The sequence below is a fragment of the Pagrus major genome, chromosome 17, assembly GCF_040436345.1.
Source record: "Pagrus major chromosome 17, Pma_NU_1.0".
NCBI classification, from domain to species: domain Eukaryota; kingdom Metazoa; phylum Chordata; class Actinopteri; order Spariformes; family Sparidae; genus Pagrus; species Pagrus major.
Window position 1 is genome coordinate 27,587,413 of NC_133231.1, and position 17,098 is coordinate 27,604,510.

At 39.6% G+C, this 17,098-nt stretch overlaps 2 protein-coding genes across 3 annotated transcripts; one reads left to right on the plus strand and one right to left on the minus strand.

Annotated features, from left to right (window-relative positions):
- On the plus strand, positions 1–15,747 carry septin7b (septin 7b). 2 transcript variants are annotated; one of them, XM_073484925.1, is made up of 13 exons: positions 1–93; positions 1,815–1,921; positions 3,343–3,443; positions 3,584–3,718; positions 7,859–7,976; positions 8,714–8,806; positions 8,918–9,014; positions 9,359–9,410; positions 9,655–9,783; positions 10,635–10,655; positions 12,537–12,672; positions 13,437–13,579; positions 14,444–15,747. In XM_073484925.1, exons 1-13 carry the CDS (start codon positions 84–86, stop codon positions 14,481–14,483), a joined length of 1,182 nt encoding a protein of 393 aa, XP_073341026.1. In that variant the 5' UTR covers positions 1–83; the 3' UTR covers positions 14,484–15,747. The 2 variants fall into 2 exon arrangements, with proteins under 2 accessions (XP_073341026.1, XP_073341027.1); XM_073484926.1 differs by lacking the exon at positions 10,635–10,655.
- A 253-nt stretch (positions 15,748–16,000) lies between these two features.
- On the minus strand, positions 16,001–16,839 carry LOC141011682 (protachykinin). The gene is made up of 5 exons (XM_073484921.1): positions 16,741–16,839; positions 16,401–16,503; positions 16,282–16,305; positions 16,147–16,203; positions 16,001–16,061 (listed from the first exon to the last, which is right to left on the minus strand). The coding sequence occupies exons 1-5, from the start codon at positions 16,837–16,839 to the stop codon at positions 16,051–16,053; spliced, it is 294 nt and encodes a 97-aa protein (XP_073341022.1). The 3' UTR covers positions 16,001–16,050.
- Between the last annotated feature and the right edge of the window lie 259 nt (positions 16,840–17,098).

Sequence of the window (17,098 nt, forward strand, 5' to 3'; positions counted from 1 at the left end):
ATCTGGAGGGATATGTCGGCTTTGCAAGCCTCCCAAACCAAGTGTACAGGAAGTCTGTCAAGAGGGGCTTTGAGTTCACCCTGATGGTTGTTGGTAAGAAGAACACACGCTGCTGTGTTTGCTCTTGTTTTTAATGAATCATTTCATTGTATTTGTTGCGGTTGGCGTTACAGTCTGTGGTTTGTTTTGGAGAGCACGAGAGAGATTTTTTGGGTACGTGTGTGTGGAGCCATATTTTTGTACAAGGGACATGCCCTGAGCTTTGTAGTGTTAATTTCTGAGTCAGAGAGGAGGGGACCATTGCATTGCTGTTATTCAAATTAATCTTGATGTCAGGTCCTTGACTTTTTCTGCCAGAACAGACACATTTGGGATGCATTTATCTAGAGCTGCACTCAGCAAATCAAAAACGCAGACATTCTTTTAAAATGCCTGGATGTGGTGGTTGACACCGGGCCAAGATCCTCCTCGGCTGATCAGTCCCTGTTTGGAGGGAAAATGCTTCCTCGGGTCAAAACCATTTCCTGTGGTGGGACCAGCAGAATTCGTACCCAGCATGCCTCTAAGAATAGCACATCTCCCGTTGTGATAGCAACACTTCGTTTCTACAGGCTTTTTGCTTACAGTACTGCTGATAGACGTCAGTCAGCGTGCAGTCTTTTCATTGCTGTTATTTACATTAGAACATCCTCATAAAAAGCCACTTGAATTTCATTTGCTCTTGTTTCACGCAGCGCCCTCTGTAAAAGCTGCTAGATGGTCACCAAGTGGTCCTCCGGGACCTGTGAATGCTTTAATGTGTTTTCGAGAAATAACCTCATTTTGGGAACAATTTCAGAAAAAGATAGAAACGGTATTGCATCTAGCAGCAAGGAAAGTAGAGGAGGTCCTCTGGGATTGGTGATAGTTAAATGCTTGCCATTGTTTTTTTGGAATCACTCTCTTCCATGGACACACACACACGCACGCATATTAAGCTTTCCTTGGCTCTGATGAGCTGTGTGCCCACATGTCCCTGCCGCGCAACGCAATGCGTCACCAATGTGGTGTGAAAGAGAAAAGGAGGAGGATGAAAGATAAAGGCAGGGAACGAGAGAGATGGGACCGGTATTACCAGCAGTGACTGGCACGTCTGCCCATGCCTCATGAAACTCGTGAACCAACAACCTGTTCACTCAACGTTGCAATCAGCTCAATTCACAGGCCTGTCATCACTTCATGTTGCTGTACTTTTAACAAGTGAATAATACCCATAGCACATTGTTACATGCCATGCATAAAACCGACGACAGACAAATGTTACAGAATGAGCTCCACAGATTACCCTTTGGCTGTAGCTTGGGTGTAAATGGTGGCTCATTAAATATTGACTTGTGGCCATCAGCCAAGGCAGGCAGTGTCAGTGGTCATTTCCACTAATGATCCTTTTCATTGGAGCTTGGAAACTGGGCACACAATGGCCAGCCAAGCTTGAGAAGCCTCCCAGACTGCACAGCCAGTCAGCTGAACATAACAAGAGCCATTGTCAGTGTTGTGTCCTTAGCCTTTGAACTGTAAACCCAAATGGATTAATGTCTTGGGCAAATGTCAGTCTCAACTGCGGATAGCACATGACCTTTAATTGTCTTACAGATGCCAACAGTGATCTTTGTGTGGATGTAATTCAGAGGGTTGGGTTCTTGTAATAGGAATGTTGTATTCCAAGTTATGCAAAGCATTACCATCTGACCAACTGCCTAAATATAACCTGAATGTAATTAGTCAGTGTGTTCCTGAAGTACTGATTTGTCTTCTGCTTTTGCTTTTTTTTACAGGTGAGTCAGGGTTGGGCAAATCCACGTTGATCAACTCTTTGTTCCTCACAGACCTGTATTCAGCAGAGTATCCTGGTCCTTCGCATAGAATCAAAAAGACTGTACAGGTACATTGAAACAAATATTATCTTTGAGCTGAGATGTTTCACACGGTGCGAGCATGTGCTGCAACCAAAAAAACAGATACGGAAGAAATTGCCGCTGGGTGTTTTTGTTTAATACAGCTCAAAGTAGATCAAATATCAGAGTGGGGAGATTGCACAGTTCAATAAACAACATTGAAATGTGTTACAGGCTGTGGCTGGTAACATTTTCTAACCCACCAGCGGCTCTGGCAGCTGTCCAAACCATCATTTTGAAGTACTATTTGAGAATGTGGCCACAGAACCAACAAATATAGATCTGTGTTTTATACATAATTGCCTACTTAATTATCTGTTTTTTTCCACTGTGTTCTCAACTATGTAGCTCTCAAGTAGAGGAATTGCCTTTCATCCCGCTAAGATGAATACAGCAAATTAAACTTCTTTGCTCGCTCGTTCACAACATCAGCTGGAACATTAACAAAGATACCACATTATTATGAAAACACACATGAATGGGCTGTTTATAAAACATTGTGATTTACAATATCACAGTGCCAGAGAACTTGCTCTGTTAAATACAGAATCATTTTCTTTGCCTTTCTCACCATACGTCATGCAAACTGATTAACAAAGAACACAGAAATAGTTGTTCAATTCCAACCGTTGGTCTTTGGGTGCGTGTCGTCCTCTCTTTCTCCCCTTTCTTAAGCTGTTTTATCACAAATATAAATGGCACAAAAAGCCAGTAATTATAACACTGAACTGACTCCAACTTTCCTTCATATCCTCTGCATTTTTTAGCCAGTGTAGACATGAAATAGGTCTTAAATTGTGTTCATAAGAGTCTTAAAAACTGTAAAAAGTCCTAAATTTAACTTGTTAAACTAACTAACGTTCAACGTAAGGACATCATCTGAATATTTTTAAGGAGACTAGAAAGTCTGTTACTTTTAGATTTATTTTATCTTATTCGATCAAGCTGTGTTAACAGCTCTCTTGGTTTGTAAAAAATCGTTTTTACCACACTGTGAAGAGGTTTGACTGACTCCTTAAGAGATGCAGTAAAAACCTTATTTTAAAAAAGTCAGGCTGACTGTCTATTTCTTCCATAAAGTCCATCTTACTTAATTACACAACGCTGTCCTGAATCTTTAGTGCCTCAAGTGCTGCACTTTATCTGTCTGGCTCCTGACTGACAGTATTTCTATCTCCAGATGCTTTTGTGCGTCTCTGGTTTCTCAACATAGTTAGCTAATAGCACAGTCTGGGATGGCGTGTTGCTACATGCTGCTAGCTTTAAGTGTTTTCCATGTGAACTGTGTGATCTGCGATGCTACTACTTCACAGCGATACTGGTTTTACATTTCCTGATTAAACCGTTTCAGGCACAGTTTGTGGCAGAAGTAAACACAGTGTGCCCTTTATTCTTTCTCCTGTGTCAGGTGGAGCAGTCCAAAGTTTTAATAAAGGAAGGCGGCGTCCAGCTGCTGCTCACAATAGTTGACACCCCAGGGTTTGGAGATGCTGTTGACAACAGCAACTGGTAAGGATCGCCATAACTTCAGCTCAGCGCAGATAATATTCCTTCACTTATAATCCTTAAAAACTCTCTGACATTCCTGATTCAGGGGGGGACTTCTCAGTCTTTGTTTCTTAATGAAAGCTGTAATTTGTGTTATGCAGCTGGCAGCCAATCATCGACCACATAGACAGCAAGTTTGAAGACTACCTGAACTCAGAATCCCGGGTGAACAGACGGCAGATGCCCGACAGCCGGATCCATTGCTGCCTGTACTTCATCGCCCCCTCGGGACATGGGTGAGTCTGGGACACAAATTAATAACAAAATGCTTTTTATTCAGAGCGGCCTACACCACCCATGTTGTTAATATGTGCTGACCCAGTTAGAATCAGGAGCTTGAATCACCACTTCCTTGTTAAATACAAAGAATAGAGGATGGTCGTAAAGGACGTATTGGATTGGAGAAAGGAAAGGGTTGGACACGGGAACAGTGAGAGGAAATGAGTAAAAAATAGTGGAAGGAGGGAAATGAAGGGTCAAGAATGCCCCAAAGGTCAGAGAAGCAGGGTTGTTACTGGAAGTGAAGGGTGCTGGTTCAGGTCTCTGTGCAGTCTGAAAAAATCAAAGGAAGGATGGCCAGTAATGTCCTTACTCCATTTGCATTGAAGCACAGTACAGCTTAGTGGCCAACAGCACGAAGCTGTGGTCACGCTGAGCAGCTCTTAAGTGTGTGCAGTAAATATGCGTGTTGTCTTACTCTATCTTCTACACTCACTGCCTCCAGGCCGCTGCAGTAAATGATCATGTGAGACAGCTCATCTTGCAAAATAAGGGTTAAAACTTTAAGCTTGCAGATGGAATAAAATGAGGGGGGGCATGAGCAATACAGAGAGAGACGCTGGCAAAACGCCCAGCAGATGATACTGATCGCCAAATGTTGCATAAAGTCGCAACTGTATGGAATTTAATCTGTCATGTTTATTATTCCCATCAGATCTTCTACAGCTAGCTGACAGCTCAAATGTGCTCATCTAGTCTTTCCTTTAAGAAGAGTAGGTGTCTTGTGTGATGCACAATCGAGTCAAAGAGTAGGAAGTGTGGGAGTAGTGAAATTGAGAAGCTTCAGAGGTTATTTCCTCCCCTGAAAATAAAAGGCTGATATTCAGTTGACAACTCAGTTAAATGCATTTGTTCTTTTTGGGGAATTTATTGTCTTTTATTTTTTACAGAATGCAACACGACAAACACACAACAAATACACTTCTATACACCCAAAAAAACCTTTAACTCTTATGCTGGATTATATTATATTATCTCTGCAAGCATCTTGATAGGTGACTTTCAAGATAATTAATAAAATGTCCCCATATTTGAAGATCTCCTCCTCACATGTATTAAGACACACATCAGAATTATCTGATGTGTGTCTGACGTGGTTTTTGTAGTAAATAAGTATAATTTCTGCATGGAAATATTTAGAATGGCAGCTAGTCCTTTTCCCTCATTAAAATTTCCAGAAAATATCATTATGAAAATATTTTTCATTTCACAAGTTGAACTGCTGGACACAAGATGTTTCCTACATCACTGTAAAGCCCATTCTCAGTGTTTGTGCACTGGAGGCTTCAAGGTTCGTCGTCACATTTGTGTATGCTGAATACTGGACCAGGATCTGACAAATTACAAATTATGCTTTTAGGCCTGCCAGTTAAATCTGATTTTCACTGGGCACAGAGAAAATTAAATTTATTCAGCTGAAGGACAAGAAAAGAAGAAAAACAATATTTTTGACTTGGTAGGGACTCTAAAAACTCTGTATTTGTCCCCTTTGTGACCTCAGTTTGTTTTTCCATGGCTGGGCTGTTAAACTTTCAAACCCATGTCCAACTGTAGGCGCCACAGTGCTCTTCCAGGCAGTCTCAACACAGTGTTTAGCCTTCAGTGAACATTAAATGACTATCTCTGTTTTGTTTTGTTTTTTGCAGCTGACAGGTGGAAGTAGTCCAAGAATAGATACCTGAGGGCAGACGGGGAACTCAATAGAAATAATATCTGATGTAGTTTGTTTGACCTGTTAACAGAATTTTCACATTTTTGGGCAGCTACAAAGAAAGTGGAATAATGTGCCTTGTTCTAGCCCCGATTTATTACTTGGATCAGGTTTAGGTTTAGGATAAATTCTTTGCAAATCATCAAAACGATAAAGTCGAGTATTATCATTATCCATATCCATCATTTTGCTAATCCCTCAGATTTTAATGCCAGGGTCACTTCTGTCTGCAGAAAATCTGTGATTTCCCCAGCCTCTATTCAAGGCTCTTGACCTTTTTTTATTAAAAAAAAAAAAAAAAGATTAAAAAAACAAATGGAGCTTCTGCTGTTTGCCATTGTAGTGCAGGATACTGTTGTTTGTGTCCCAGTTCGTGTTTATGCAAATGTCCACTGTGTGCTCACATTAAAGCTGTTGACCGTGACTTACTGTAAACAATGAAGAAGGCTCTGTCCTTCTTTCTCCTCGTGCTTTTTCTCTCCTCCTTCCTCGGCCTCTCCGTCCGTCCTCTGTGAGACATTGTGTTTGTACAAGTCAGCCCTCTGTACCCACACAAGCAGTATGTTAGCCTTGAGGATGGGCAGCGTATGTTCTCATACACACACACACACAGAGCATCCCCTCATAACACCAGCTGACAGCTCTCACACAGAATCACAATGACCTCCAACACTGAGAGACAATCTGGACATTGAGCACCCAGCTGAACTGTGGCGGCAGCTTTTCTGAGGACGGTGACTCATGATGGAAAAGATCGCCCACATCAACCTCTGTTAAATCATTAACTGCGGCTTTCCCCAAACTGTGGTTGAACCCAATTGTCAGAGGGGTTTGCTGACATTGTCAACATCAGCAAGTAGAGCTGAAAGTCAATTAATCACATCAGTCATTTATCAAGCAAAAGTAATGAAAATATGCCACAATTTCTTATGTTCCAGCTTCCTACATGTGCAGGTTTGCTGCTTCTTTGTCAGCTATCATCGTAAAGTGAATTCATTTTAGTTTTGGACATTGAGGTCAAACAAAACAAGACATTTTTTCACTATTTGTTGACATGTCATTGATAAAATGATCAGAGGAAAAATTTGGCTCTTTAATTAATAATTAGTTGCAGATCAATCAGTAAGTATGTTTTAAAATAAGAGTGTAAAAAAAGAAACAAGACAATTGCAGGGAAAGTAATAATAATGTACTACACTGTTTGTTGGGATTTTGAATATACATTTGTCATTGTCTCAAATATGTGTCAATTTTGGCTAGATTTTTTTGTTCTGTCCCAAAATAATTGACCCTGTTTGTTAGTTAAAATTTAGTGTTGGTTCCCTCTCAGCAATGACATCAGTTCAGGACATGTTGTGCATAGCTTGAGTAGCTGAATTGTCGCTTGCCAACAGCATAGCCTCCTGGTCAGTTTGTGTACGATCGAAGCAGTGAAATGTGGCAGAACACCAGGCCTGTTTTTATTGTAATTTATCCAACATTTAGTGTGTTTCATTGACTCAGATATTGCTGCCATACAATGAAGCTATGAAATATCGATGTCAGACAATATTAAGCAATAAACAGTTAGTCATACTCATGCTTCTGTTAATCATACAGTGCTTGCTGATGTGCATATGTCCTGCTCCATGGACCAGCTGTCGTATTTCATTGTTGGGTTTATCATAAAAGTTTATTAGCATCAGATTTGTCACCTGTTAATGACGTTCGTAGGATCTGATGAGTAGAGAAGCAGTGAAGTAGTTTTATTGTAATAACTGTTGTTCTTAGCTGTAACATCCTGGTTTTCAGTGCAGCACTATGTGTTTTTTTTAAATGGATCCACATTGGTTGTTGGCAACGTGACAAACATGCATCCCACTGTTAATACTGTATCAGATTCTGCTTCAGGCAGATTCAACTCAGACGGATATTTCCACTGTACCTTCAAAGAGTCGAATAAAGATTATATCGAAATGCGAAGCTATAACTCAGTAATTCAGCCATGTCAAATGTTATTTATTCAGCTCATAAACAGCCAAGAATAGCAACGCTTTCTCACGACTATAAGGTCATTTTCTTAGACATTACAAACATCAGTCAGGCGTCACAGATACTTCTCTATATTTGGTTAAGCTCCATTTGTCCTTGTGTTGTCTAAAGAAGGGCTGACCAAGAAAACGTTATCAGAAGTAAATCCAAAAGCCAGTCAGCCGCAAAAATGCCCTGCAATGAAAAAAATTAACTCCACAATTGTTTGATTCATTGTTTTGTGCTTAAATGTGCTAGAATGGCTAGAAAATAAGATACAGTATATCAATACTAAGTACAAGGTACAAAGTGTTAGAAAATGATTTCAGACTGCTTGCAGAACTCCTTGTAAAGCTGTATCTTTATCTCCTTGCAGACTGAAGCCCTTGGACATTGAGTTCATGAAACGGTTGCATGAGAAAGTCAATGTCATCCCGCTGATCGCCAAAGCAGACACCCTCACCCCAGAGGAATGCCAACAGTTCAAGAAACAGGTCAGTAGTTTCCCCAGCTGCACACTACTGCAGAAAAAAATAGCCTAGAGCATTTTTTGTTTTTTTTCACTGTGGTCATCGGTATCTTGGCAGAGAAGTGCATCCTGAAGCAAACCCAAATAAAGTAGAACCTCTTTGGTGCTACAGCTGTTTGTACGACGATGTGTGGAAGGTTTTCTGTAAATTATTTATATGTATAAACGCAAAAAAAAAGACTGAGAAGTAGTTCCTTTTTTATGTAGTTTTGTGTGATTTGTTGTGCTTCGTTACAAACATAGTTGGTACACATCAACATCTTTTAACCAGTCATATAAAGTTTTAATTAATTTAAGTCAGGAGCATAACGGGTAACATCAGGGCCTATACTTCGAACGTTTTTGACATCGTCAACATCAAGCTAGGCTAAAACTGACATCAGTGAACTGCATGAAGTCACTGTATAACACCAAATAGGGTGAGGAGAGTGGATACTGGTTTGTAAGTGAATATATGAGATATCTACAACAACAAAAATGTTTCTTCTAGTGTCACATGTTTCAGTTACTTTAGTTTACTCAAGTAACTATGCAAGACATTTGTAAGACGCAAAAATCTGCATTTCTTCAAAGCAGAGTATGGAGAGCACATCTCTTGATTAAATAAATGTATTTTTCCTGACTCAACATTAGATTAAGGAGACTAATGTTTCCAATTAACTCTGCCAGAAGTTTCTAAAAGATCCCCTCTTTTGCTGCCAGATCATGCGGGAAATCCAAGAGCACAAAATCAAGATCTACGAGTTCCCTGAGACGGACGACGAAGAAGAGAACAGGCTGGTGAAGAAGATAAAGGTACTATATGTCACCTGACACGTCATATTACGTATGTGTTCTAGTTTGTTCTTGTCAAACCCAGACTCAAGCACTTAATGTTAATGATTCCAAATGTTGATCTTTTGATAGGACAAGTTGCCGCTGGCTGTAGTAGGAAGCAACACCATCATCGAGGTGAACAGCAAGAGGGTCAGAGGGAGACAATACCCCTGGGGGGTTGCAGAAGGTATGAGGGTTTAGTTACCACAGTGAAAAATGTTTAAATTGTGAATTTCCCTTGAAGAAATTGAAGAAGTGATGCATCCAAATGAATGTGGGCAACTGGTGAAATTAGTAGGAGGCATAAAAATGAATCAGACCAAATATAAATAAAGTTAAGAATGTTGTGTTATTCTCCAACAAGTAAGGACAGTTCAACAGCATTCCTGAGAACAGGAACTGAACTTTACTTACGTTGCCCTGCATTGTTGAGTGCATCAGACCCAAGATGATACTGGATGTCTGAATAAACAAGGCTACATAGTTATTATCCAGAGAATTGTCTGACTGGCTTCTTGTTTTCTCTTCTAGTTGAAAACAGCGACCACTGTGACTTCACCATCCTCAGGGACATGCTCATCAGGTACAAAAACAAAGATGATAACTAACCTGGAACATTTACGGTTAATAAACACCTCAGTTAACCAGGCAGTTAATAAACAAAGACAGTTTATGATCAGGTTCTCTGATAATAAAAGATCTTAGACGTATCAGAGATTAAATAAATCAAATCAATATCAGTTTTTGTTTAACTGCAGAAGAAGCAGTTTGAAACATTACTCAAAGGGCTTTTTAAATATATTGAATTGTTTGTTGTCTGTCTCCAGAACTCACATGCAGGACCTGAAGGACGTGACAAACAACGTCCACTATGAAAACTACCGCAGCAGGAAGCTGGCCGCTGTCACCTACAACGGAGTGGACAACAACAGGGCTAAAGGCCAACTGTCCACCAAGTAAGTGCTTTACAAAGTTCACTTAAGACGACAGCTGTAGTCGAGGCAAGCGGGACAGGTTCACTTCTATGTAATCTTATCCAACAAGTTCCTTAAATAATAAAAGGCTTTGGATTTATTACAAAATTTAATTTTCGAAAGACCAAAACATTTTTCTCTCATGATATAATGACAGTTACTTTTAGGACATATCGTCTGATTTTCTATAATTATGTTCTACTCTGTTGTATTAAAAATGTCTTTAAAATTCTTAAATTTAACTTGATGAAACCTGCAGAAATCCTTAAAAAGCAACATGAGATTGAGTTGTTGTCACAATATTTACTCCTGTCCTATATTTAGGTTCCAGTCAACGGAAAAAGTCTTGTTCATATATTTCCATTCTCCATTTGTTCTCTCCTTGTGACGTTTGACAAACACTCAATGATTTTGCTTTTGTCGAAACCTCTGACTGTACTACTTTGCATAAAATCAAGCCACTGATTTTGATCAGTTTCCATTCAAAGCACCACACTGCTTTCTCATTCATGTAGACACAAGCAAATGGCTAACTCACTCAGCTATAATTCTGGCTCTACAGCTGAATAAAAGCCTCACACTGCTAATGCTAACACACAGCTAAACATTTGATCGACTCTGTTAATATATTTGACACCCAGCTCACATAGCTGACATTATTGTTTCCAAGCTTTCATTTTTTCCATTTGCAGTGACAAAGTGGCTGAAATCACAGAACACGTCTAGAAGATGTTTTAGTGCATGACCTCATTATTGCATGCTGTGTGTGTCTGTGCGTGCGTGCGTGTGTGTGTCTGTGTGTGTGTTTGGTTGAATGTGTTTTTGTTTTTTAGACATGACACAGTTGAAGGAATGTAAGTGGTCATTTTTTCACTTTTTTTTGAGACCCTCGTGAATGATCTCTCTCCCTCCTTCCTCTTTTCTCCCAAGTTGGCTGCATTTGGGTGTTTTCTTTCCTCCATGTTGAATTACTGTAGGTTTTCTTTTCCCCCGACTTCCCCCTGTCAGTAGACATTTCCAGGAACAGCGGGAGAAAAACTATGAATTGCCACACTCATGAATATAGTTTGACGGCTATGAATGTGACAAAGCCTTGAACTCTTTCCACTGTTGCATTTATTGCTGCTGCTTCCACCTCCTGCTGCTGCTTGGAGTAATAACAGAGACCTGTACATGAGAGCAATGGAGTGGTTAAGAATGATTATGAGATGCACGACATTTACATCGATTTATTATTTTGAAATTGCTCAAAGCCACAGCTGCTGGTGCGTTCCACCTTTAGTTGTCAACGTTCTCATCCAAGTGACATTTACTCTGAAAAAGCATCCGGCCTGAGGTGGGTGTAAGCGACATCCATAAACCAATCTCAGCTGCTGAGGAGGCGTTACATCTGTTAAAATCAGATATATATTAAGTGTATCATAGCACTTCTCCTTTTCTCATAAAGATAACTTGTCTTAAGAGTTTTGCAGCATTTCATTTGAACTGGATTTCTGATAAAGACCCTGAAAACCTGGTTGCAAATTTGAAGTATTTAACTAGATAGTACTGTATTATATATCTATATAAGTATTCAGGACTAAATACAATTCAAGTTTGGAGAAAAATATCCTTAGGTGTTATTTACTAAGAGTTTAATGATCAAAAACTCATGACATGCTACCAAATTTATTTACCAGCTTAGCCCGACCCACTTCAAACCCATCAGAAAAAATACAAATCCAGAAAATCTCTCAACTGAAATAACCAAACTGTTTCGACGTTAGTTTTACCTTCACAGTAGTTTGTTTCCTCTTCACATATGTTATCCGTTCATCCCAAGCTGATAACCTTTCTATGAAAAGTAAACGTAATGTAGTTACCATAAAACTTCCGGACACTTTTGTCAAGATTACATTACTTATGAATCAAATCTAGTGAGTCAACAACTTTGAGAGGTTGCTGATCCCCCGCTTTTACATAATGTTGCTTTAAGATTGCATTGTTGTCTCCTTTAGCATCACCTCTTTTATTATATAATTTAAATCAGTCATAACACTGTCGTCTATCCTGACTATACATTACTCATAATCACAGGTAACCTCTCCATATTTAATGTCAGGTCTCTGTACACTCACACTGCAATAAAACATCCTGGTGAGCTTTACTAACATTTAACCCACCACGTGCACTAACAGTCAGTGTTCACAGGTGCCCTGCAGTAGCTTTGGGGTCCATCTTCTGGTTCTCAGAGATGTCTCGTGGTCAGTTTGGTCTCCTGCTCCTGTCAGCCTTGTTGGATCCCATCATTCCTGAAACTTTTCCCTTTTCTCCCTCCTGCACCCTGACATGATGCATTTCTTTGGGAAATGAGGGCTGATGTCGTCACGATATAATTTGAGATTTGTTCAGATCTTCTGCACAGCTTTCAGTCAGTCTAGGAGAGGAAACGTTGCATATTTTACTTTGACCTGTTTAATATGAAAGTAAAACATGCTCCTCATACTCCTTTCTCTTTATCGTCTTTTTCTTCTTCACGTTTAAATAAGATTTCTGTGTGCAGAACAAATTGGGTCAAAGAGTTGAGTTTGTTAAATACACTTAATTAACTTAAGTGAATTCAGTTAATTATCGTGACGACTCTAGTAATTACTGTTCACACTTTATCAGCAGACTGATGAGTAGGCCGATGCTGGTGATGCTCTGCAGTGCGGGTCTAAATGTGTGTCTTTGTGTGCGTGTGTGTGTTTGTGCAGGAGTCCCCTGGCCCAGATGGAGGAGGAACGACGGGAGCATGTGACTAAGATGAAGAAGATGGAGATGGAGATGGAGCAGGTGTTTGAGATGAAAGTCAAGGAAAAAGTGCAGAAGCTCAAAGACTCTGAAGCTGAGGTAAAACACACACACGCACACAAACACACGTACGTATGTGGTTTAATGAATTCTGCCGTTAATGCCCTCGTGAAGTTACTCATCTCTGTCTGGGCTCCTTCCTTCCTCTTATGCTGACGTGTTTCAGTGGTTAGAAGTGTGAGGGAGGTTTGTGAGAGAGTGTTGCTGATTTGTCTAAATTTATGTTCTTTTTTCTAGTTCCCTCTTTTGTACTTTTGTACTTCAGTTAATTTGTTTGTCTGCATGCAGTTTACATGTGTAACATGCAGACTGTTGGGATTATGTCTTCGTTGAACAATATCTGCTGATGATGGAAACAGTTTTTAGTTAAGTTTTAAGTTATTATAGTTTTTTGTAGGAAGAAAAAACAGTCTGTGACATTATCTGACGTTGTCGATAAAATGGAACATGAAGTCAGAGTCAGAACTAAAGCTCAAAGCCATGAAATGAAATGAAACATTAAGGTTAACCTCATGAATTTAATATTGACTTCAAGCCTTATTTCTGTCCAAGCATTTTCCCTTGTTTAGTCTGTTTAAATCAGCTGAACATTTCTCTCTTTGGTTTTTTTTTCCACTGACACCAAACAGTTTAATTTATAGTGAGCTCAAAAATCTTGCAGCACAACGAGGCTCTTTGATTCAGTTAGAGTGCAATCTGTTTGAAGGCTTGTCTCTCTTCATTCTGTATAGTGAGTATTGTAAACTGTAGAAAAATACAAGAGAAAGTACTGACGTTCTCCTCTGTCCTGTGTCTCTCTGTAGCTTCAGCGGCGTCATGAGCAGATGAAGAAGAACCTGGAGGCTCAGCACAAGGAGCTGGAGGAGAAGAGACGTGTGTTTGAGGAGGAGAGAGCGAACTGGGAGGCCCAGCAGCGCCTGGAGCAGCAGAAATTGGAGGCCTCCAGGTACAACAGACACATGCACTCAATATTTTTAACAAACCCAAGTATTTAAGCTCCTATACCACGCACTGTGGGACTGACCTTAAGTATCATTGGAGGGTAAATGGTGGACAGTAATGGATTAGTGCCACCTTGTGGCCATCTGATCTTCCTGCAGAAAGAGAAAATTGATTTTCTCAAATTGCATCAAAAATGGACAGACAGATCATCTGTAAGGAGTTGCTCACAGCGGCACAAGCAGCCCACGAAGCAGCCATTAGAATTGTTGGACTGGCCAACGGGTGTACCAGAGAAAATCCTTGTTGTCCTCATGGCCAGTCTGACCAATATTGAATTGTTGTGGTCTGTTTGTGTTTGCTGTGCCTGTTTTTGGAGACATTTATTTAATTGCTACGTGCTATTTGCTTTATTGTTTTGAATGGTTTGACAGAGCTAATGTCTTTCTTTTTTACAGTATTTTTTTAAATTGCTGCAGAGAAGAATATTGCAACATTTTTTCCAGTATCGTGCAGGGCTATTAGTAACTCTTTTCTCCAACTGAGCCCACCACATGAAACCAGTGAGAGCACAGACAAATTCAGAATTCTCTCATGTGAAGACAATCAATGTTTGGTCAGCGTGATCAAAACCAGTGGGTGTATTCAGCCAGTAACAATGGGTCTCAAGTGCACTTTAATTACCTAGTTGGAGGGGTCACAGGGCAAAAATGTCCTGTGTACTTGTTGTACAGTGTACTTTGGTATAAATGCATCAGTACTGTGTAGGCTTTTTAATGTCTTATTTCTTACAGACATAACTTATAAAGTGATGGTTGTATTTGCTGCTCAAAGATCTGAAAGTAAAGCGTGTGTTTCTCCTCTTCTACAGGACCCTGGAGAAAAACAAAAAGAAAGGCAAGATCTTTTAAGAGACAGTCGGCAGGACCACCCCGGCTCGAGTTAATATTGTTTGCCAACGTTGCCGGTCAGGACGCCAGTGTGTGGCGCTGACATCACCCACCTCCTTCTCCCCCCCCTTCTCCCTTCTTCTCCCCTCCCTCCTTCTTCTCCACCCCTCTCGTCCCCTGTCCCCGCTCTGTCTGCCAGCACAGCTGCGCTCCTGCTCCCAGCCACTAGAGGGGGGTACTGGGGGTATTATGGGTATGTGAGGAGGTGACGGGGGTCTTCATGTACGTACAGAGCCGCCACAACAGAGCCCCCTCGCTGCCTCGGGACTCATCATCGAAGAATGTTTTTTCCCTTAACGACAGAAATAAAGAAACCCATTTTAGAAAGGCCAAACCCATATTATTATTTTAATTATTATTATTATTGATGTTATTATTATTATTATTATTGTTGTTGTTATAACTGAATACTGTCCCCCCCCACCCCCACCCCCACTTGCTGCTCTCTTTTTTTTCATCCCAAGGTTGCTTTTAAATGACTGATGTGTACAGTTTTACAGAGAGCACTGCAGACAACAACAAAAAATACCCACGAGTCATGTTTGACTGTTTTACAATCAAGTTCTGGTGGATTTAATGTGTTTACAGATAAAAATGAAAGTAACAGTATATGAACATTAACCTGATCTTCCGTTATGTATTAAAGTAAGAAGAGGACAAGGCATTGACTAATCCTTTTTGTTTTGAGTGGTAAACCTTTAACCCTCCTCTTATCAGTGCGCCAGTCAGCAGAGAAACCTGAGATCATGAAAAACAATAAAATGCACCTTGGGCCTTTTTTATAGATTAAAAAAAAAAAACAATGGCTAAAGCTTCTCTTTTTTCTGAAATGTAACGCTTTCTTTTTCCTCTGTGTTTAGCTATTTCCACTAGCCTTGGACCACCATTTATAATGTCATCATTAAGTGTTATATTTCACTTTAGTTTATTTTTATATATACCGAGCCAGCTGAAGTAACGACTTCTTTTGTATGTTTAGAAAATCCTCAGAGACTTGAGAGCAGCGTCCACTGTTGAGAAGAAACATGCTTTCATATGTTACAGTGATCCTGAACGCTTTAAAAAGAAAAAAAAAATACAATATTTCAATCACTCTGCGGAAACGATCAGTGGGAAATGAAGAGTCAACACCGCAATTTGCTTTGGCTATGTACTCCATCTCTGTATTTTTAATTTTATTTTTCATTTGTATTGTACAAAGTCACTTAATAAACCTGTGATGATACTGAGGAGTGAAATGGTTTATTATGGATACTTTTTGTGAGGTGATGATACTTTTTTTTTTCTTTACAGGACTGTTTTTATATCATTGTACTGTTAGATTTGCTTTTCACCATGTTATTTGAACACTAGATGGCCCCGTTTGCCTAAAAATGCTCAGCTTTGGGAGCAGTGTCAAACTTAAATTTAAATTCGTAATCCTTTAATATTTCTTTAATGAAATAAATAACACACAAAGTAAAAGTTTTTGCAATCAGTCAGGAATGAAAGAAAATAAAATGAGCAGATTCTTAATCTTCTGTGCAGCTCACATGGCTCCTGCAGGGATAAAAACAGCTGTTACCAGGCAGATTTTCACCAAAATTGCCCTTAAGAATATTTAATGTCACTATTGAATGTATACCTTGATCCTCGAAGCTCCTTTTACCCATCAATCCAACAAATGTTTGAAATCTGTTCCCTGAAAATGAAAAGTTCTGTTGAAATGCAACAGTCACTTAATAGTTTTCAAAATACAAAGCAAAATAAAAACACTTACGTTTACGGGATCTCTGTGATGTTGCTGTTGGAGGAAAGAAACAAAATGAGACCTGAACGCAGCAGTCTTAAAAATAAATACAGGATTTCTTGGTGTGAAATGTCATCAAATAGCTCTACCGGAGTCCTTCTTCCCAATGCCTCGCAGAAATTGTTGTGGTCCTGGATTTCTGCTCATTCTCACGAATATATCTTGAATTACACCTGAGTTTGGCCATTTGTTCTTTTAGGAGACAAACAATGCAAAGAAAAAATAAATGCTCTTTAGCTCTCTGTAGAAACATTGTAGTTGATTTTACAACTGCAGTTGAGTCCAATAAATGATCTTACCAAGAACTTTTAAACCGAAAAGAAAATTTTAACAACTATTATAAGTTATAGAAAAAGCTTCTGGGATGTTTTCTGATTCTTTGCATAAATGGCAAATTTTAATAGTTTCACAAATATGATTAAGTCTTACCTCTTCGATGCCTTCTGTCCAGTTGTCAACTTCCATTTCTTGACAGAAAACATTTGTGAGAAACAGCAGAACTATTATAACAAGTTTAACTAGCTCCATCATTGCCAAACTGTGCGTAATTTCAGCCAAACGTCTCCGCATAAAAATATAAATCCGAATCCCTTTTAGCCTGGACTATTACTAATGGTAAAGACTAATGTGTGCAGGTAGTCGACACCTCACTGCTGAATTATTTAAATGCTGATGGAGAACAGATTACGGCTCGTTTTCACTGGTGATGTGCCATTGCGCCACGGGGATCCATTAACGCTCCTTTTACGCACAAGAGCTTTTACGCACACCTGGAGTGGATGATCGT

Coding starts and splice junctions, on each gene's coding strand:
- septin7b (XM_073484925.1), top strand. Junction 10,656..12,536: donor CATGACACAGTTGAAGGAAT/GTAAGTGGTCAT, acceptor GTGTTTGTGCAG/GAGTCCCCTGGCCCAGATGG. Junction 12,673..13,436: donor TCAAAGACTCTGAAGCTGAG/GTAAAACACACA, acceptor GTCTCTCTGTAG/CTTCAGCGGCGTCATGAGCA.
- LOC141011682 (XM_073484921.1), bottom strand. CDS start 16,839: ATGGAGCTAGTTAAACTTGTTATAATAGTTCTGCTGTTTCTCACAAAT. Junction 16,504..16,740: donor GGACAGAAGGCATCGAAGAG/GTAAGACTTAAT, acceptor GTCTCCTAAAAG/AACAAATGGCCAAACTCAGG. Junction 16,204..16,281: donor ATCACAGAGATCCCGTAAAC/GTAAGTGTTTTT, acceptor TTTCATTTTCAG/GGAACAGATTTCAAACATTT.